Source organism: Numida meleagris, chromosome 27 (assembly GCF_002078875.1).
Source record: "Numida meleagris isolate 19003 breed g44 Domestic line chromosome 27, NumMel1.0, whole genome shotgun sequence".
Lineage (NCBI taxonomy): Eukaryota > Metazoa > Chordata > Aves > Galliformes > Numididae > Numida > Numida meleagris.
The window spans coordinates 4,917,117-4,938,856 of NC_034435.1; the positions used below are offsets into that span (position 1 = coordinate 4,917,117).

Genomic DNA, 21,740 nt, shown 5'->3' on the forward strand with positions numbered 1-21,740 from the left:
TTGCTGAGGGCTGTGCGTTCTGAGATAGCCACATTTAGGGACCGCTGTCAGCCAGGGATGCTTCCACGGGGGAACACTAACTCAGGAGCTCAGCTCACTGCCTGGGGCTCTCTTTGCCTGAACATCCTGAACTACAGACAGGGCCTCAGCCTTCCAAACCTTGGGAGCACACCAAAAGCACAAACCCCTTTCCAGAGCTGAATAAGAGAGGATCTCTTTTCTGCATATATTCCTATTCAAAGTCTCAACCCACGACACTTGTCCAAGACAGCAGTGCAGCAAACCTTAAAATATTGTAAAGTAACTTGTAGCCAATAATTTGTATCAGAAAGCATACGAGCGTCAGAAAACTTGACTGCTGCATCGCTCTGTACAAGGTAATTCCTGTATCGGACTAATACCTTAATAAGGACTAATTCCCTTCCTTCTGCACACCTGACAGAACTCCAGGCCCACAGCAAAGTCTCAGCAGCTTGCTCAATGTCTTCTCTGGGTAAGGCAAATTAGCTGTTTAAAATCCTGCTCTAATTAATGTTACTATTTTGCCAACATGAAATCAAGAACTTGGTTGCCTTTTTTTTTTTTTTTTTTTGTGCACAAGGTGCTTATAGGTTCAGCATGGAGTGGGTGTGACACACTGACCCAGATTCCGAGCTTAGGAGCAACTGCACCACCAGGAACTGATATCTGGGAGGAGACGGAGCAGAAAGCAGCAGGGGACAGCAGCACCGAGCAGCAGCACTTCAGCAAGAACACCTGTCCTCAGCTGCACTGTAAGTAACTTTACATGGTCATTTTCACACATAGAAGGGAAAATGAGAAACAGTCTCCAGGCACACACTTCATATCCATTTTAAAACTGTGACTCAAAGGAGTAAAATTTTAGAACCTAAATTTGAGCAGAGCTGGGAGAAAAGAAAGGTACTTTCACATGAGCTTCAAGGCAACGTTCAACAACTTTAATCTCTCCCGGCTCAGTTCTCCCCACTGGAAGCTGCAGCCCCAAACCTTAACTCACACCACAGCCAAAGTAGCACTGCTTGATTTTCCAACACAGAACTGGGAACAAATGTGGCAAACTTCATTCACATAAACTGCTTTTCCACAACAGCAAACCACAGAGGTCCACCAAAACCTTCCCCGCCACTCTGAACACACATCACAAACAGTAGAGGAACACCAGAACTCCTCAGGAAAGCATATAAACAGCCCACCAACTTCCAACATCATCTTCTCAGGCTGTATTTCAAATACAGTATTTTTGTCAAATGGTTTAGGAAACAACAGAACAATCCTATGTATTTCAAGAAATTCTTCCAAAACAGCAAGGAAGCTAAAAATAAATAAAGACTGCAAGCCATTTCTGCCCTGGCTGAGGCATTCAAAGACTAAAGATCTTACACAAAATAGCAGAAAGTAATGCACAAGTAGCACAAGGGGACACAAATGCATTCTCCTTTGTCAGCAGCCATCCAGTAAGAACGTAACAGAGGAACTCTTAAGGTATAAAACAAAACCCTTCACTCAGTGAAAACAGAAATACCTCAACACTTAAGCCAGGGTAGTAAATGACTATACCCATAAGCTTGACAAGGACATACTTGGTCCAAAAGAAAGCTAACAATATTGCTAAGTAGTGATCAATTTACTGAAAAACATGGAAAAGGGAAAAAAAACACCTCATCCCACAAAGACTTCATACAGATAATATAGCCAAGCCTACGTAGAATGGCAACGTTATTGCCAATATTCTGCAATAGCCAGGGGTTTCAGTGCACTGTCAGCGATGAACCAACCTTTGATTCCTAAACAGATGACAAACAATCATTTCAAGCAGCGCCTTGCACAGCCACGGAGCATGCTGATGGCATCCAAATCCACGAAGCAAATCCCTTGCTGGCAGTGACATACTCCGCCACCATCCACCTTTGAAGTTAACAGATGCTGTATTGCAAGTAACACTGCATACGGCACAATGAATGGACAGTAAAGGGCCCTGCACACCCATTTCAAAAGCACAAAACATTATAAAGTGAGTTAGAAGGGATGAAAAATCTGTAGTATATAGATCTCTATGTTGCCTGGAATAAATTAAAAGAGAATAAAAGTTTTTAATTTGTCTAACTGCAAAGAGATTTTCATGATGTGTTACGCAATGCCTAGGTAAGCCTGCAGCAAGTCAGTGCTGTTATTTCTAAGCATGAACTTTCCTATTCATCAAAACGAGATGTAAATTCTGAACGTTAATTACACTTATGGAATGACAACAGACCGTTTATTGTATCAGAGCTGGGCATTCCAAAGGAAAACAAAAATACATCACTCGATAAGCATACAAAGAAATATACAGCCAACACGCTCACCCAGTGGGGCCGGACAAACTGGTTTTCCCAACCCATATAAAATTACTTGATTCCTGTTATATAAAAACAGCTCCAAGTTCTCAGACGTTGCCCACATGTTTGAGATTTTACAAAGCCTGCCGTCTGCAGATCTGTAAACCTAATCCTTCTACTTCATCTGTTAAATGACACAGCTGATTGTATCACTGGAAATAGTTTTCAGTACATTCTGCTCCAACAGTAGCCAAGTTCCATATAGCGAGGAGTAGTTTGGGGTACTTGTCTCTGTCAATCAGCACTATCTGAAGCAAATAAGTGTGATTCTCCCTCAAAGAATCTTTTGTTATCAACTTCTCACCAAAAGCTGATGAAACTTCTTACGCGTGTGAGGTCTTAAATATAAAAATATACTACTTAAATACTTGATGTATTTAATACTTAACTATATGTCAAACTTGGAACAGCAGATCTGCACAAAAACTCTGTTCTTTCACTCGCATGTTCTAATCTCCTGCTATAACTAACTTCTGGCACATAGGACCATACATATGCTGCTCCCACTAGGTTGGTTAGGTGAATTATCTCCTTTCAGGGAGCTAAAAATGAGAATTAACAACACATTACTGAGCACTGGTCGAGACATTTCTGCCAATGAAAGTTTCAGTGTCTCATCCATAAACAGTTGCTGTATCCAAGTGTATCACCTACATACACCGTGCACAAGAGCAAATCCCACCATTTCTGAGATGGAATTAGCAGATTCCTATGGGCTCTGCAGGAGTCAGTCTCCCTGTCTCAATTTTCTGTTTATTACAGGGGAAATGGAGAACTAGGATCTTACTGACACAAAACCAATTACCCATACGTACTCTGGCAGTCATTTTATATAATTGCTGAAAGATAACTGAGTTTTAAACTGTAGTCCTAATGGCCCTAGTGACTACAGAGCTGCTAACAGAACAGTAGAAATACAAAGTAATAAGCTTCATCAAGTTTTTTTCCACCTCAAAAACAGAGATGTCCCTAAGAAAGAAGTGATTTACTGTATGTGAAGAGAGAAAAAAAGAAAACACTGTTAGGTTTCCAATGGACAGTTCCTGAAAATTCACTTCTTTTGGTTAAAGGAAAGTAATTCTGGGAAGGTCTAACTTGCTATAAGACAATGAGGTATTTATGTTGCCCGGCCACAGAGACTACCTGGTCATACACTAAAACCCAACATTCTTGGCCTCAGCAATGCAAAAGCACTTGGTGTCCCTGAGCAGCGCCCATTCCCTACAGAAGCTTTCTTTAAAAAGTATAGAAGTTAAAGAGCGTACGTAAAACTAGATCTGATCTGGGGCCTTAACCCTGCAAAACAAATGAGTTTAAACGAGTTTTCCTACAATATATCCAGATCCAACACAACTGCGTATCCCATCTTACAGAATCAGAACCAAAGGCAACACTGAAGGAAAGCCTCAGTGCCACCTTCAGATGATTTCCTGAACGGTTTCAACCTTTCACTGAGTACATCACAAAAGAACAGAACCCCACACACGTTCTACCTGCTTCTTAAAGGGAAAATTAAATATACGGCAGCCATGCAGCACAGGGCTGAGGGAAGTCACCGGAGCGTGACAGCAGCAGAGCGGCCCATCGCGCTGCTTCGCGCTGCTGCGCTCGTGCTTCAGCCGCTGCGCGAGAGGGAGGAGAGACCCAGGCACACAGATGCCAGGAGGGACGGCCGCACACGAACACGGGCGTATTTATTTCGAGAGGGAAGAACGCCCACTTTTGGCCCTAGAATTTGACAGTCTCAGTAAGTTAAATGAATAATTAAAAAGATAAAAATAAGCGGCGTCGCGCCGCAGTTCTCCGCTGGTCGCTGTACTCGAGCCCTGCGCACACCACCCCGTGATCACAGAGCGGAGCCATCGGCAGCGCCGGGCCGGGCTGGGCTGCGGCCTGAGCCCCGCGGGGACAAAGCAGCGGGGCCGGGAGGAGCGGGCCAGGCCCAGGGCCGCATCCCGCGGGGCCGGGCCGAGAGGAGGACTAGGAGGAGGCGGAGGCGCGGCATGCCGCTGTCCGGAAGCGAAAGGCAGAGCCGGGCCCGCGACGAGCAGGAGAGGGGCTGGGCGGGGGGAAGGGGCTGGGAACGGAGAAGGGCTGAGGTCCAGAGAGCGGCGCCCCGAGGGGCAGCGCTGAACCGCGGGGGGCTCCGAACGACGCGGGCCCGGGGGCGGAGCCGTAGGCGACAGTGGCAGAGGAAGGCCCCACGCGGCGGGCGGCGGTACCTGAGCCGCGGGCGGTCCCCTCGGCGGCGGCGACCCCAGGCTGCCGTCAGCGCAGCGCCCGAGCGGCCCGGCGAGGGGCAGAGCGGAAGGGGGGCGGCAGGAGAACGCAGTGCTTTGGGCCAGCACCTGCCGCCCGCCTCCTCGCCACGCGCATTGGGTGAAGCCGGCGCCACCTTCGCCCCGATTGGGCGAGGAGCCGATGAGCGACGGCACCCACTACCCGTGAAGTTGCCTGGCAGTGAACAACAAGGGGAGCGCGAGCAGCGATTGGTGGAGAGCTCCGACGGACGGCCCACCCACCAGCAGGCTGATCTGCCAGTGGCTTTCCTGTCGCTCAGCGGCTTTCCGCCAATAGGAAGCGGCAACGGAGAGACGGCGTCCCGCCCTCAGCTGCTATTGGTCGAGAGAGGGGGTAAAGCGGCCGTCGATAGGGGGAGTGGGCTGCCGGTCAGCACGCCGAGGGCCTGCGCTACGGCGGGGGCGAGGGGCGGCGAGTACGTGAGGAGCCGCACAGCAGCGCGTGGGGAGGTGGGGGGCGGGGGGCGCTGCGGTCACCCTGCGCCAATGGGGCGGAGGGCAGAGAGAGACCGCCCGCCATCCCAGCGGCCTGTGCTGCCTCAAGCCCGGAGCGGGTCGTCGGGGTTGTCTGTCCCGAGCGCTGTGCCCTCGGGATGTTTTCACCGTGAGGTACAGCTCAAGCCCTTGCAGTCTCCTTTGAAGCTGCTCCCTGGGGCATCCATCTGAGGGAATCATCGAGCTGTAGTACTGAGGTGTTAAAAATAGCATACATTGCGTTTCAGGGTAGTCACATTGCCTTAAATGGTGTCAGAGGTGGGGGCTCTGGGCACACTCACCTGCGTACACCTGTTCTGGGCCGTTGGCCACAAAGGTGGTGCTTGGGAAAAGCCGTGGCTGTTCTCCACTCCTCTCACCTAAACTGAAAGGCAGAGCCCCAGAGGGCCCCGGGGGTCTCAAACCTGGGGAAGGGAAGGACACAGAGTGAGATCAGGTTTTAGGTTCCCCATCCCACATAAGCTAGACTTTTAGAAAGCATTTAACCGTAACTACTCGCACTGTACCTCTTCCCAGTTACAGTTCATTCTTTACACCCTTGGGCTTTACCAACACTTCCAATTTCCCACGCATCCACCAGTGCCACACAACGAAGTTTGGATGGGCTCCCACCAGTCGCTAAACTGCAGTTTTGCCCATCTGCTGCAGAGATGCTACAGGTTGGGGTGAGTACCTGCAGCGTGCACCTGCACCACAGCACTGACCGCCTCCTGCAGTCACCATCACGCAGAACTCTTCTCCAACCAGCAGCATTTACAGCACCATGGACATCTACCAGGATAAAGAAGTATTGGGCATTTCTTAATTCGTGTTCAATTAAACTGTGCAGACCACAGATTTTGTACGCTTACCGGGAAGGGATGGGAATTCACAAAATATAAGATCCTTACGTCATTCTTCCAACACTGCTTTTCTTGCTTCCTGGTTCTTTATCTAATTTACTCTAGAATTTCGGAACACCAATAGACACAAGTTTGTACAGGATATGAAGCACCATCCTACTATCAATCACTAAAAAAAAAAAAAAAAAGCAAAGCAAATATCATATCCACAGCCACACACCGTCTAATCTTATAGCACAGTAATTTTCCTACTGGAGCTCTGTGTTTTGAGATCTGCAAGCCTAAATTACAAAGAATTTGCAGTAGAATTATCCTAACTGTTGTTAAATAAACAAAAACTCAGAACAGTACACTTGAAACTTATGTGGAAGAACAAACTGTCTTCTAAAATCCAAATAATTACAAGAAACAACAGACTGAGTCAATTGCAATAGATTCGACTTAAATATACACATTTCCTGAATCTTTCCCACCCACCAATTCTTTTCAACACAATATAGACTAAAAAGTAGAATATTTTCAGTAGAAACTAAAGACCTGAAATTGAAATGTTTAAGTGTTAACACTAACCTTAAAATAAACTTAAAGTGGGCGACTAAGCAATGTTCGAAAACCAAAGCTGTGAAATTATGCAACATCTTGAATGCCTATATTTTTCCATTTATTTTAGCTGGATTTGAGTAGGAAAAAAAAAAATCTGTCTTTTACATTTGGGTTTTAGTAGCATGGAAATCTAACAGAAGTTAACCCACTGAAAATTGAAGAGATACTGAGAATCTTATTTTTTGTGCGTGTGTTTTAATTGAATATACTATATGCCTTTCTCTAGTGCTGACTATGAAATACTTTGAGTACAAGAATATCAAAGTAGTTTTTCCATAATTTCTTTATAGTGAAAAATAGTAGGTAATAAAATTTAAAAATTAAAATAAGCTTAGCATAATGGGAGATGAATACAAAAGTCCTGCACAAGCAATTAGGTCTGGAAACCTGTTTCGGAGAGTTAAAGGAGAACAGCCAACACCTTCATCTGAAAAGATATTTATTTTGAGAACTTCAACTTGCACATTGTACAAAAATTGACAAATTCAGCAAAAAGCCTATAAAACATTTTTTCCCTAACATATTAACATTATAATTTTAAAAGTGTAAGAGTTAAGAAAAACAAAACCAGGCACGTTTGTTCCAGTCTGTCTGCAGTCAAGCGTGATTAAAAACATCTCTGTCTTGTTGAGGTATTGAACTGCAAACTTTGGTAATGTTAGAAAAAGACAATCCATTCACAAAAGCAAGCCTTCTTGGTGTCATTTACAATAACCAAAATGTTTCCAAAAGTCAAAATTAACTATTCTCCATTTCTAGGTAGAAATGCAGCGGGGGGAAAAATAATATATATATATATATATATAAATTCACGTTACCATCACACACCTAGCATTAGGAGGAAACCTGAAAGTTTGCAAATCCATGCTAATCATATACAGCTACAGTGTTATATTTTACTCAAAGAACAAAATCCGGTTGGCAAGTTTAAACAATTCAGTGCTTATGAAAAAAAATATATATATGGTGATTCAGGGCCCAGTCTTTCCAAAAAAAAGAAAAAAGGCACTTAAGAATGGCTTTAGTATCTTCCATAATGGCATTTCAGGACAGAAGACAGCACCTAGCTGAACAAATAGTTCCCTAATAAGAAGTCCAACTGAGGTAGTACTCCATATTGCTCTAACTACTTGACTATATGCCAGCAGTTGTTTTTTTTGTTTGTTTTTTGTTTTGTTTTGACATACAAAATTAGCAGGAAATGGCTTTGATAAGTTTGTCAAATGTATAAAAACAGTTATTGAAAAATTAAAAAAATAGCAAATACTCACTTATGTTAGAAAAACAGAAGTTGTGAGCCAGGAACTATCTTGTACAAATTGAGCACCAAAATGTTGCCAAAGTGATGCACAGATCTACCTTTATGGCCAAATCCCAAATGTTGAAGATTGTTCTAGCAACCAAGCCATTTTTTGGAATAAAACAAAAATAAAAAGATGGGGAGAGGGGACAGAGCAAGCAGAGAACTTTCACAATCGTCAGCAGCCTTACCAGAAGCACTTTGTAAATCCCCATTAAAAAAAAAAAAAACAATAATAATCTGTGCTGATGGATGGCAGTTTTGAGGGGGGAAAAATAAACAAAGTTCAACATTTAGAACAAAAACCATGAACATACAGAAGGATATTCCTGGAAGTTCATAGTTTTTTTTTTTTTTTTAAAAGAAATGCTTTGGGGTTTTTTTGTTGTTGTATTTTTGTTTTTTACAGGTCTGGGAGAACACCAACTACTTTTTTTCTTTTCTTAAATTAAGCCCATGTAAAATCCATTAATAGGTTTGAACAAAAGACAATTAGAAGTGCTTTACGGAATCACCGTCCGTTGCCATATCCAGGAAAGAGCTGTGTTAGAATGGTCTGCAGTGTTTCATTCACTTGCATGGCATAGTTTTTGCCAAGATCGTAGCGGCAGGCTGGACAACTGTACACATCAGCTTTGAAGGACCTATCCAAACAATCCTGGTGAAGGATGAATAAAGAAATTGGTTAAGAATAGAGAGACTTGCAGTTCAGCTTATTCCTCACAGCCCCTATTGGAAATTGAGGTTCCTTCTACATCCTAGTTCACATAGGTATTGACAAGAGCTGAGAAAGGCCCAAAGCACTGCCAGGCTGGTCATAGGAAAGAAAGCTTCCTTCATTACAACCAATAGTACATGTTCTTCAGAGTGTATTAGTCATGGATGCAGCATTTAAGTGCATGGTAGAGGCATTAAAGACTGTTGTAGCTTCCATTCCTCAAAGGAAAAACAGACTAAAAACCGATACACTTTGTAACACTGTTGAGTCCAGTGTCACCTAGCAGTATTACTCAACCCACAGATAAGCTCTCATTATACTTTTTTAAAATAATCTGATAGTGGCAATACAGTAGTGGAGCTTTCCTTAAAGCATCAACTTTTCTATGCCAAAGAACTATTATCAAATCACAAGTTTTCACATATATACCTGAATCCCACCAAAAGATTAAGAGTCAAAACAAAATGTCACCACTAAATGAGTCAGTTCAAGGTTTGTTGGCTCAACTGCTTAACAAGAGAGTTGCACTAACTGCTCACCTTGCACACATTATGCTGGCATACAGTTGTGACTGGCCGAAACACAACCTCTTGACAGCAAATACACAGGAAAGCCTCTTCAACTTTATTTAGAAATTTCTGTAAAGAAAACATTTGACCAATTTATCGTACTATGAAAGATACAACCAAAAAAAAAAGAAATGCAGAGAATTACTTTAAGCATATTTTTTCTACAAAGCTCAACATGGGGAGGAAAAAAAAAAAGTCAGATTAACAAGTTCTTATCCTTCCTACTGGTCTCGAATACCAGTAAGAACCAGTGCTCTAAAGTTATGCTGTGGATGCCCACACTGAAAAAAAAAAATACTAACAATCTGAGGCTATTTCTTTGCACAGCTAAGAATTTTATATCTAGGGATAAGTTAATTGTCACTTTATGGTTGGAATTACAAGAGTGATTTACCGGTCCATCTTTGAGAGCATCTAGTACTTCATTCCACAGTTTTTCATTGGCTTCATCACTTCTTATAAGAGATTTTTGCTGAGATGTCAATTTGTATGGCTCAACTTTTGTTTTCTTTGGAGTTCCTGCGGGAGAGTTAATGACTTTTTCCTCCCCACCTGAAAGAAAATAGAATGGACTTAAAACAAAACAAAAACAAACAAACAAAAAAAAAAGCAAACAAAAAAGATTAAGTAAAATGCACAAAGACCTACGAGGATTTCTATATCCACTTGCCTACTCCACAAACCTGCTGATTTCCTTTTCCTCTTTCCTTTCCCTGGAGTATCAAACTCATCATCTCCATTATTTTCTTTATCTTTGTTTGCAACGGCTTCCAAATACCCCTCAGGATACTGTAGGAAAACAAAAACAAAAAGCATCCAGTGTAAATATGCCAATTCATGGACTTACAGACTACTAGGGTTGGAAAGGCAACCCCTGGAGCAACTCTCATAATAATGGATCACTGCTCTTCTAAAGCGCTAGGCTGTAAAAATTCAGTAAAAGAAAATGAGTTTTGTCCATTTAACCTCCTGATGTAAGAAGGAAAACAACCCACAGGACTGAAAGGATTTCCATCCTCCTGATTCTAAAGGGGGCTGTGTTGATTCTTAGATCCTTACACAGTTCAAAGCAGATTATCCTCAATGTATAATAGAAAAATCCTGCTCCCCATCAAGTTCATTGTCCAAGGGAACCACAGTGATGTTCCAGAAGTGTACCTGCATTGTTAGGCCAAGCTTCTTCATCCTGTCCTTTCCTTCTTTGGTCCAAGGAGCAGGTTCTTCATCATCTCTCCTAAGTAAGTAACGCCACACTAGAAATCCAGATTTCCCTGTCTCAGGCCAGTATTTCACAACCTTAAAGAAAAAAAAAAAAGCCACATGCAAGTTCACTAGACACTAAAAAACTTATTTGCCATAAGCAAATAGTCTTTTCTTAATTCAGTAGAATTCAAATCTTACTTACCTTATATATGCCATCGTATCTGTTCCCTTCTACAGGAGCATATTTGCTGTGTTTGCCTCCTTTCACATTCCTCACCACTCGGACTGGCTTTCCTGCTCTCCAGTCCTTAGCTTCAGCTCCATTTTTGTCATTGATGGGAGCACTGCAGTTCAAAGCCAGAGCTCTGTAAGAGAAAGTCCATTCAAGTTAGCATATTTACCAGACAGAACTCTTCAGAATCAAAGAGGGAGGATAAAGCAAAGCAGAACTTGCACATAATCCAACTACTACTAAGAAGAGTTCAACTACACTGTTTTACTGAACACTGCATTGATAGTGAGATGCCATTACTACAAAGAGTAGCAGTACTCTGTCACTGTGCTGAACCTTAGCTTGGCTTACAAAAAAAAAAGTTTTGCTATTTTACTACTCTGTTCCTTATGTTTCAGCCAATATTGAATGTGAGACTAGTATCATTTATAATTGTATTTCATTGATAGTGTACGCTAAAAAACATTTCCGTTGCACAGCTGATCTGCAACCTACAAAAGTAGTTTTTGCACTTAGACAATTTCTTTTGATTACAAATAGTATAAACAAACACTGAGGTTGACAGATTGCCAGCTTCTAGGTTAGAAATTGAGTGCAAATGTTGCCAACCTGTTCGTATTGGTGAGTTTTTGATCACAAGACTGTTCTGCTGTACGTTTGTTTCCAGAAAGATCACGACCTCCGCTCCCCGTATATGTGAAGGAATTCCCGTGATCCTGAAATGTATACGGATTGCTTCAACATATTCACAAGAGTAATTCAATATAAGAAGGAAAGGTTTTTTAATCAGGTAGCTATAACATTGCATTCTGGGGGAAAAAAAAAAAAAGGAAAGGTGATTCCTCCATTTAAGTGTGGTTCCCTCTTAATTTGAGAAGAGCAGAAGAAAAATCAGGGTTGCAACTGTTGTCTCATCACACACCTTAAAAGTGCAAAGAGGCCTCTGCCAATAGAGTAGCATACCACTTGCATGGAACCTGCATGGAAGTGCATGGTGCGTTCTAGATAAAAGATGGTTTAACTTGTGTCTTGGAACTTACACTGCCACATGAATTAAGACTCAAAACAGCAAATGAGGTGCGTTCTGCATTCACAGGTATTTTGCATGAGGTTCAGATGGGTATTTGGGGGGGAAGCGGTCAGGGGGTAGTACTACACTGATGAACTGTAAGAACGAGCAGTAGAGGCTGGTAAAGCCTGATAAGGATTACATTTGGCTAGCTAAACAAACAGATATATTCAGCAGTAGCACTTCTGTCCCTGGTTTTGTTCTAGATCTTGCAGCAAACACAGAGAGTCTGATGAGGTGGAGACCCAGAAAAAGCAGCTAAGGACTCTTGGATTAAAAGCTGACATATGGATGTTAAACTTAATTCTGGTGGTCTTCCTTCTACCGGATTCTAGCTTTCCTTCACCTATTTTACTCTGAATAACTTAACTATCATCAGGATGGAGAAACATTTGAGAGAGAATGTAGGATGTAATTACGGCCACAGCTGCAAGTTAGTTTGATCCTCAGACATGAACAGTATAGATTCACTTACTATATCATCTTCATAGCCTCCTGCCAGAACCAAGGAATAAGCACCGTCATTACTTCTGCCATGTATGCCAGCCACATGGGGCCTGTGAACACCAGATTCGCTCACCTGGAGGAGAAAAATGAAATGAAATAAAAAATTAAAAAACCACAATCCATAAGTTTGGTAGGCAACTGCTACAACAAACTGCAAGCAACACGATCACTCATTGGTCTTGGAACTAAATTATTAGTATTATTTCACATTTGTTTTGCATATATTACAGGGAGAAATTGTCTTCACTACTGTCCTCCCAAAATGTCCAGACAGAAGAAAGAAAAACGTTTTTTAAAATGAAGCAACGGAGTATTCCAGTGAACTGAGCACAAGGATACTTTCTGTGATGTGAATTTAGAAATGGTGATTTTTCCCACCTAGATTGCTTATTAAAAACTCTAGGAATTTTATAGTAACATAGGTACTAAAACAACATAAGGGTAATGGTCTTGAAAGATTTGCAATGGTAGTGTTCACATCCTGCTTGAAAAACTCTAGGAATTTTAAAGTAACATAGGTACTAAAACAACATAAGGGTAATGGTCTTGAAAGATTTGCAATGGTAGTGTTCACATCCTGCTTGAAAAACAAAGTCTGACTAGCTCCCGGCTTTCTTTCCACCCTTTATAACAGGATGATAAAACTGCTTAATATATCCAGATTCTTAAGAGAGACTTAACAGCAGAAGAAGAGGGAAATACTACACACCTCCAAGGCAAAATTCTGGAAATAAACACATTTAGTTTGGATTTTAAGTCACCAAAAAGACCAACTCCTGAAAGGCCTAGAAAATGCAACATTAGCTATAGAACACTCGATACAGACAAAGGTAAAATTCTTTCCTTTCTGCACTTACATATCCGGTGACATACATTTTAATATTAACTGTTCCAGGTTTCACATGTAAGAGCTGGGTCGTTCCTATTTTTCTTTACAGTGGAAGAGACCAGGATTCAGCTTCATACCTGAACTCTGAACTTCCACATGGTGCCAACTGGAATCCCAGGAATTGGTCCATAGTGGTTAGAGGGGACAATGGTACATTCCTTTGTGCGACCGACACATGCCATACCCTATTTCAAAAGGTAGACCAGTTAGCCAGGAATTACAAGAAACACACATCAACACTATTCTTCAAAAATAAAACCTGACCTTGCCCCAGTCTCTCCGTGACGATGAATTAGCAGATGCCATCTTTTGTTTCTTTTTACTTTCTTTTAATTTCTCTCCCGCCAGAACCACCTCACTTGCATCATTTCGACATTCAGGGCAATACCTAAAGTCATAAAGCAATGAAAATTAACAAGCAGCAAAGCTTAAATTTAAAAAGAGAAGGTTCTCAAGAACAGAGTTATAATGTTACAATTTCCCCATATGAACACAGATAGAACGCTCAAGCAACTCTCCATACACAAACTGGATCTGTATTAGCTAGTAGCCTTGCACCATCTTCTAAACCACTGCACATGCATCAAGCAATCTTCTGTGTCATAAAAATTATTGCTTCTCATTTCAGCATGTTATACATGAAGTAAAACCATATGTTTCCCCATATACGAGGGCTACTCCAAAGTAATGCCTCCTATTTTATTATGCTGGCCCACAACTTAAGAGGCAGATGTCAGTGAGATGGCAGTAGAGGTGGAACCTTCCCACCAATATCCCATTACATTTTGTTGCCATGCGACAGATGGCAGCAGAGCGGCGGTGTGACAAAATGGTGTCTGACATGGAAGTTTAGATGAAGCAAAGGAGTGGAACAGAATTTCTCTGTGTAGAAAAAACTGCATCCACTGGAAATCATCAGTGCTTGCTGGACATGCAAAAATGCACAGCTAATGGTGGTGACTGAATTGAAAAAGCTTTTTGTAGCCTAGAACTTGCTCTATCAAATAGCGTTACTGTGCTTTTTGTAGTTGTCGTAGTTTCCACGGAAATAAATAGAAGGCATTTCTATAGGAAATATATGTCCCAAAACTAGGAAAAAAAAGTTTGAAAGCCACTGTCCTAAAAAAATACTCTCACTGAACTGATGTTCAAGAGAAGCTATGAAGTATGTTTCCTAACAAAAACAAAATAAAAAACCCAGCACACTCAGAACACCCATAACAGTAGCACAACTCTTCACCTCGCACAGTCCCGGTATCGCCACCTAGCATGAAGTCCTAGACCTCACTTACTACTCAATCTAGATAGCAACCGTGATACCACACAGCATCATTAGAACTTACCAGTCCTCGTCATCTGGTATACTACTAAGGGGGGGGTTGAGGCAGTAGATGTGGAAAGCCATATCACACTCATCACACATGAGCTGTTTATCGGGATCTTGTTTACCCCCACAGATATGGCAAGCACAGATCCTGCAGGTTTTGTTTGGGTTGTCCTTACAAGCTTTACACACAGGTCCACTTTGTCCTGTTAGCAAAAAGAAACAACATTCCAGTAAGTGTGAAGATATGATACGAATGGTCAGAGGAGTCACAACTGCAAGTGTTTTAGAATTCTGATACTCAAAGATTATTAAGAGAACATCACAAGATAAGACAACAGTACATGCAAGAAAAATGCAATACTCACGTTTTAATGGTCTGGCGCTAATTGGACAAACACTGCCCGGTTCTTCAATTTTATAAATGTCATCCACAAATATAATTCTGCAGTCATTCAAAGAATCACCAGCCTCCCTACAAGAAGTTGATAAAAGTCAAAGATCAGAAAGTATCATACCGCAAGAATTCACAGCTGTGCACATACATAGGTAATGTAGACTGATCTGACATTAGTCCTGTATCACAAGATACACGTTGTAGCATCATGTGATCTAGGACAGTAGCATGACAGCATCACCATGGAATACCTTCCATGTAATTGAAGCGTGCTCCTTTTACTTTACTGAAAATTCAGGTACCCATTGAGTTCAAACTATCATTGAAACATTTTTTTGTTGATAACAACCATCAGACTAATTTCTCTCCTACTTAATCAAGTCAAAATAACTATGGTGAGAGGAAGGAGGAGGAATGTTCTGGCAACCCTCTGAAAAATCTACTTTTATCATACGAAACATAAGTTGAGAGTCCTTATATGTTATGTGTTAGCAAGGAATTGAAGATTATCATCTTTATAAAGTGAAGGCTTATGCTACATTTTCATATGTAGCACAAAACACTACCCTGAAGTTTTTGTTATAACCATTACAGAGTTAATACAGTAAACAGAAAATTCTTCGCCTCCTAGCAAATATGGGGCTTTTAGTGTCAGCAGCATGTGAGTCCACAGATCAGTACGCCCTGTGATTCCCTGCAGTGCTCAATTCCTCCAGTTTAAGTCAATCACCCCAAAAGACAGTTCAGCTTTCCATCTCTCCTCAGCACTTCTGTTGCTGTTTTTTTTTTTTGTTTGCATTGATTTTTTTGCCATCACTCAGACCTCATGAAAGCTTAAGTAGAGCTGGAGAGTTCCATTTATCCCCCATTTCCATTCTGAATTGCTTACCCAAGTAGTATCTTTGCATTTATCTCCCTGATCAGTTTTGTTTCCCTTTTCTGCAGGATCTCAGCATCATACCAAAAGCCTCTCTCTGTTGGTTCATCAGGATTGTAGTTGACCATTACCACCTGTCCTACTTCTAGCTGGTGCCATTTCAAGATAGTCCGTGCACGAGACCGTACATCATTCGAACTCAGTTCCACAACTCCATTCTCTGGATAACTTGAGTGAGAAGGTAGCCATGGAAGAATAGGGAAGAAAAGTCAGATTCATCATCACAACTTATGTGCAGTATATTTTATCTAGACTAGCTGACTTAAGAACTGATGCCACATAGCATACAAAAGTACTGGAAAGAATAAAATCTCCTCCCACACAGTCACAGCTAGAAACAGCAGCCTAACGTTACTAGTATTGCAACCCATTCAAAACTTGGGTAGTAGCATTTCATCTCTAAAAACATGATTCCAGCCCATGTGTTTTGTCTTACAATTAATGCGGAAAAATCATACAATTACTGCGTTAGCCCAGTTATGTTTTACCTCAATGATCTCTACAATCAAATTCCCCATTGGCATCAAAATCCAAATGAATTTATTAGCCAAGAAATCAACAAAACTCACTCTTCATATTTCACATGATATATTACATCTTCTTCAGGAATAGTTGTCTGCTGATCAGCAACTGCACAACTGTCATTTGTAGCTTTTCTTCTGGTTACATTTACAACCTGGGCTTCAAACCATGCTCCCATATTCATATCACGAGCATCAACCAAGTCATTGATCTACATAAAGCAAAGTATACAGCTCACCAAAATGCATTTTCAAAGTAAGCATCAATTTTCCAATCTACTTGAAGATTTAACTGTCTCTAGTTAAACGATCTCTAGTTAACCATCAAGATATATCAACCAGTCATCTTAAAGATCTCCTTTACCTCCCTGTTCCCATCATGCATCCCCCTACAATCTCCTCAGATTGAACCTGTAAGGCTACAAATCCATTATACACCAGCATGTGTATAAACAGCCTTGTTATCTAGTACAAACCATTATTAATTAATCAGCAACAGGCTTTCAGGATCATCTTGCTCATAATCTGACAAAGAAAACACTAGATCTGTAATAAAAACCACTGAAGCGGAGAAGTAAAATGATTCTGAACAGCTGGTTGAGATTTCCTTTTGTTCTTTCATGGAAGTTTCAGCTTTGACAAATGCAGTGACTCCAAGCAAAAAAAATTGGGGAAAATTTTTAAATTAAAACAAGCACTTGCAATGTGTTTTTCTTTTTAAACAAATATTGTAGTTTTAATTAAAAGGGTAAAATGATAATTAATTATTTTAATATTGCATTCAATTCGTTTGTGGGTTGATTGTTTTTTTTGTTTGTTTGTTTGCTGTTGGAAAGTTCAAAAAATAAAAAAGCAAACAATTGTATCATGAAAGATTTTCCAAAGTTCTCAACTACAGAAAACCCTTCCTGTCCCAAAGCGCAGCCCTAAGCGACGTTCGTTCTTCACTGACTCACCTTATAGAGGCCGAACCCCGGGTCAGCCCAGTCAGACTGCGCCGCCGTGCTAGGCTGCCCCTCCAGTTCCATGGCACCTTCTCCATTGTGAGAGCTTTTGTCAGATTCACTTTGACCTGAGCCACAGCCAGAGTCTGTGTCAGAGAGCTCTGAATCCTTCTCCTTACTCACAGCAGGAAGCACTGCTGGGCTTTGTCTGACCAAGAGCTGAACAATATCGTTCAGTCCAACGCTGTAATCAAAAAGCGAGTGACCATCCTCCATCTATGGGGAAAGAGTCAAAATCATCTGGTTATTCAATTCAATTCAATGGAGATTTTCCATCTCAAAACCAAGCCACCCATTGTGTTGCAACTGTCACTATGCACCAAAACTGACTGTGTTTGTCGAAGACTACTAACAATCAGGGACCTGGCAGTTCTTCAGCAGCACGATAGTCACACATTGTTATTCTATTTTAAAACATTCCTTTTTATCCAACAGGCTCCACAGACCGAAAAACAAAGCTTCCATGCTGTGGTAGACTTTCAACCGGATTAAACCGCTGCGTTCCATGAGATCTGGAAAAGTTGCTGCTACATTCCTTAGAAACGCAACTCTGAGAAGAACTTAAAAGAACCATAGATTCACTATTTCCTATCAAAACTTAAATATTATTCCACATTACATAGGAACTCTGATGTAAGTTCCTTAATTCAGACATATCCCATAACACAAATATTAATACAAAGTGGTCCTTACATTCTGATTGTATATGCTCCAGATTATTGCTAGAACCTCGCTCTGAAATGCAGCATTAAGTACAGACCAAGGAACTGAACACGCGCTTTCTTCCAAACAAGCTGTTTTTCCATTGGAAGCACAATCAAGAAGGATTCGCTTCAACTTGGAACTATCCATTCACTTCTTAGCATAGCGGGGCATGTCTTAATTTCACGCTCTCTATAATTTTAAGGATATATTTTGCAAATGTGGCGTTGTATAGAGTCAAAGAAAGATCCCGCCCCTACAAAAAGAGGGGCACAGAGGGCAGGTAGAGCTCTCGCCGCCATTAGAACACTGCACTTGAGGCCACGGCACAGTCAGAAGTTGAGACAAAAGCTTCACCGCATAGTTAAGGTCTGACTAAGAAATTATACAGGAAATGATCATCCCCTCCAGCCCAAACCACCAGAAGCTGCAATTCAAGAGCTTTGTTCTCTATCAGCGGGAAACAGAGTAAAGCCACAAAAATTCACACTTTACAGGAATCACTATGTTAGCTCAATTCTGATTTATGGCACTGAATGGCTACAGGATAATCTCTAGAAATCGGAGTGTGCAGGAAGCGATCTGGGCGAGAGACAAAGACTCACTGCAATACACAAGAACAAACCAAAAGCACGCTGTTTCTTCTAAAAAGCGACAACACTGCGAGCACAGCAGCGCTGTTCTCGTGGCGGCACAGACATGTGGCAGCAGGTGCAGGGGACAGAGCAGCAGAGAACCGCACCGGGATGCCAAACCACAACGGTTCAAAGCGCTTCTGGCAGAGGTGGCAGCAGCTGCACGTGCACCTCCAGCAACGGGTGCACCTTTTAAAATTAACGAGTGTTTTCCTGACTTCCTAAAACATGACCATTTCTAGCGATTCCAAAGTCAGACAAAGCAGTGATGGGCACCGTGGAGAAGGAAGACTGAAGGAGGTGGGACAACACACTGTAAATGGTTCTGTCTGCAACAAACTGATGAAAAACCTAAACGCGCGCGCAGAACGAAGGGTACCGGAACGTACACAACAAAACTTTGCAAAGCAAAGCAACTGCGTCTACTCGAAGCGTCTGGTGTCACTTCAGTATACATCGCGGAGCAGCACCGCGGCTGTCAGTGGCCCGCAGCCCCACGGGGAGCGATCGCCGCGCCCGGGCCGTGGGCCAGGGGCGCCCACCGCCGGGACTGCGGTCACCCTGAGTTCCGCACACGCCAAAATGGACGAAGGGAACGGGGGAAGTGGGGGGTGGCACACAAAGCCCAGGGCCGCCCCAGCTCCACCCCTCGCCCCGCAGCGCTCCCGGGCACCGCACCCGTCCGTACCGCGGGGGCGGAGAACGCTGCGTGGGGCCGCGCGGTGTCACCGTGTCACCGCCCGCGGCCGCGCTCCGCCCCCAGAGCGGCACAGCCCCACCGCCCCCCGCCCCGGCAGGGCCCCACGGCCGCTCCGCGCCCCGTACCTGCTTGCCGCGGTAGAAAAGGCGCTGTCGGTGGGGCTCGATGCCGAACACCTCGTGGATCCGCAGGCGCAGCCCCTCCACCTTGGTGAGCTTGGAGAGCGAGTCCACGCGGTGGGTCTCCCTCCCGTCCATGGTGCGCACCTGGATCCACATGGCGCCGGCCCTTACGGGAGCAGCGCGTCGTCACGCGGACGGCGCCGGAGCCCGACGCGGCAGCCCCCGACCGCTGAGGCTCGGCGCTCAGCCCGCCGCCAGCCCGGTCCCGGCCGGCCCGCCTTCCCGCTGCCCCCGCGCCATTGGCCGCTGGCCCGGCCGGTTCCGGCGCGGATTGGCTACCGGTGCCTTAAGGCCCGCCCCCTCCCCTGCCGCGCCTAACGGCCCAGCTCGCGCCCGGGCCTCCCCGCGCCTTGCGGGCGGGCGCCGCGCGCCAACTGTATCTCGCGCCACAATTGAAACGCTCCCTCAGCTCTCGCGGGGCCTCCCCCCAGACCTCGCGAGACTATGCAAATATCAGCGGAGCCGAGGCTGGGGTGTAGCTCTTAAAGCGGCCGTCGCGGCCCTACTGCTCGGGACGGCGCCAATCCCCGCGGGGGGCAGCGGCAACGTTCTTCCCATGACTATCCTCGGGGGACGCCGCTGCCGTTCCTTCCCCGGAAAAAAAAAAAAATAATAACGGAGCGCTCAGCGGCCCCCACCACCCCGACCTGCGGGACCGCGGCTGCCGCCAGCCCCAAGAGCCAATAACGGTCCGCCGCCCGCCCCGCTGCCTCCTGTTCCCTCCGCCGCAGAGCCCCGTTCCGAGGGCGGGAGCCGCTGCCCCGGAATTCCGCGCTACGCACGGCGCCCGGGAGCAGAGTCACCCCCCAGCACCGTGCCCCGCGGTGGCGGGCGCTGCGAGCCCCCGGCAGCTGTCACCAGCGCGGAGCCGCTGCCCGCAACGGGCACAGCGCGAGGGTGAATTCCCGCCGCCGCCAACCCCCCCTCCCAGCGCGGCCGCAGCCCCGTCGGCGGGCCTGGGCCAGCAGAACTCACCGGCGTGGCTCCGCGGTGCTGGAGGCCGCTATCGCGCTGCGCCCCGCGGACGCCGCCCTCGCTCTCCCCGGGCTTTGGAGTTTGGCGCGGAAAAGCCCCGTGCGCGGCGGGCGCCCGCCCATTGGTCGCCGCTGGCGGGAACGAGCGGGAGGGGTGGGGCCGCCATTGCCTCCCGGGAGCGCGGAGCCGCAGGGGGCTCCGGGCGCGAAACCAGCACTGCCCGGGGGCGGCACCGAGGTCGAAGAGCCCGAGGGCTCGGTGTCGGGAGGGTCGCGCACCGGTCAGCCCCGCGGCATCTTGGGGCAAGGGCAGCACTGAGCATCCTGTAATGTAAAACCGGGAGCACGACCGTCCCGGTGACACTTCTGCAAAGCCAACGGGAGAAGGATGAGACCCAAAGTCTCACCTCTTCATTCCCCTCTAGCAGCCATAACTCCAAGCCACACCATCACCACCCAATGCCTGCCCTGCAGCACGCACTCCTGGGCAGCCTAAGGGACCATCGTGGTGGGGAGGGGCCTCCAGGGCCCCCCAGCTCCAAGCCCCAGAGCCCCTCGTGTGGGCAACAGTGCTGCAGCATGGGGCCCCTTGGAAACATGACCCTGGATGCCGTGAGTGGGCCTGTTCTGGAGAGTCTTCCTCCAACAAGGAAGGAAATAAAAAAAGGATAAAATTTGCTGAGTGTGGGCATCAGGTGGAGCAAACCGTAAGCTGGGGATTACTGAGAGGTTTCAAAGAAAGCAAGGCGGCTTGGAAAGAAGTAGAAAAGGATGAAAACTGGCGAAGGTAGGGAAGAGGTGCTCGGCTGGGAGCGTGGTCGCGGCAGGGGTGGCTCCAACAGAAGCAGTTTCAGCAGCTCTGCAACCTGCCCGGGCCTGGCAGAGCTGCTATCCGGTCCTTCCAGACAAAGAGAGCATGAGGCGCGCTGGAGCTCAGTGCAAAGCAGAACTTCCCGTGCTACACCCCCTGCACCCACAGAGCCAATCTCTCATGTGCATATTAAAAAATACAAAATCCATGGGATGGAGCACCCACCAGACCCCCGATTTGCAGACTGCTGTAGTGAATACATACAGCAAGAAAGCAGCGTGCGTCCCTCTCTTACACCCTTGCTCTCATCCTTAGGATCTGTTGGGGATCCCACAGCTAAGCCGCAGAGCGCAGGTTGAAAGTCACTGGCCTAGATTAGGTTAGTACCAAAGGTTAGACATGTGTCAGTGAGCACATAAAAGCCTTGGAT

At 44.9% G+C, this 21,740-nt stretch overlaps 3 protein-coding genes across 5 annotated transcripts in view; 1 reads left to right on the forward strand and 2 right to left on the reverse strand.

The window, feature by feature from the left end:
- Nucleotides 1-4,749, reverse strand: part of KDM4B (lysine demethylase 4B) — an 86,055-nt gene extending 81,306 nt beyond the window's left edge. For all 3 annotated transcript variants that reach the window (XM_021378986.1, XM_021378985.1, XM_021378984.1), the window contains exon 1: nt 4,619-4,749. The gene's annotated coding sequence lies outside the window, so the exon portion shown is untranslated. The remainder of the gene's footprint in view (nt 1-4,618) is intronic.
- LOC110389106 lies at nt 4,400-6,075 on the forward strand. The gene is made up of 2 exons (XM_021379030.1): nt 4,400-5,030; nt 5,840-6,075. The coding sequence occupies exons 1-2, from the start codon at nt 4,400-4,402 to the stop codon at nt 6,070-6,072; spliced, it is 864 nt and encodes a 287-aa protein (XP_021234705.1). The 3' UTR covers nt 6,073-6,075.
- Nucleotides 7,059-20,637, reverse strand: UHRF1 (ubiquitin like with PHD and ring finger domains 1). Its single transcript, XM_021378987.1, has 17 exons — nt 20,501-20,637; nt 19,469-19,631; nt 17,259-17,522; nt 16,351-16,514; nt 15,734-15,949; nt 14,816-14,922; nt 14,467-14,653; nt 13,388-13,511; nt 13,201-13,308; nt 12,203-12,307; nt 11,268-11,374; nt 10,629-10,791; nt 10,382-10,519; nt 9,907-10,012; nt 9,618-9,775; nt 9,194-9,292; nt 7,059-8,594 (listed from the first exon to the last, which is right to left on the reverse strand). The coding sequence occupies exons 1-17, from the start codon at nt 20,620-20,622 to the stop codon at nt 8,448-8,450; spliced, it is 2,478 nt and encodes an 825-aa protein (XP_021234662.1). The 5' UTR covers nt 20,623-20,637; the 3' UTR covers nt 7,059-8,447.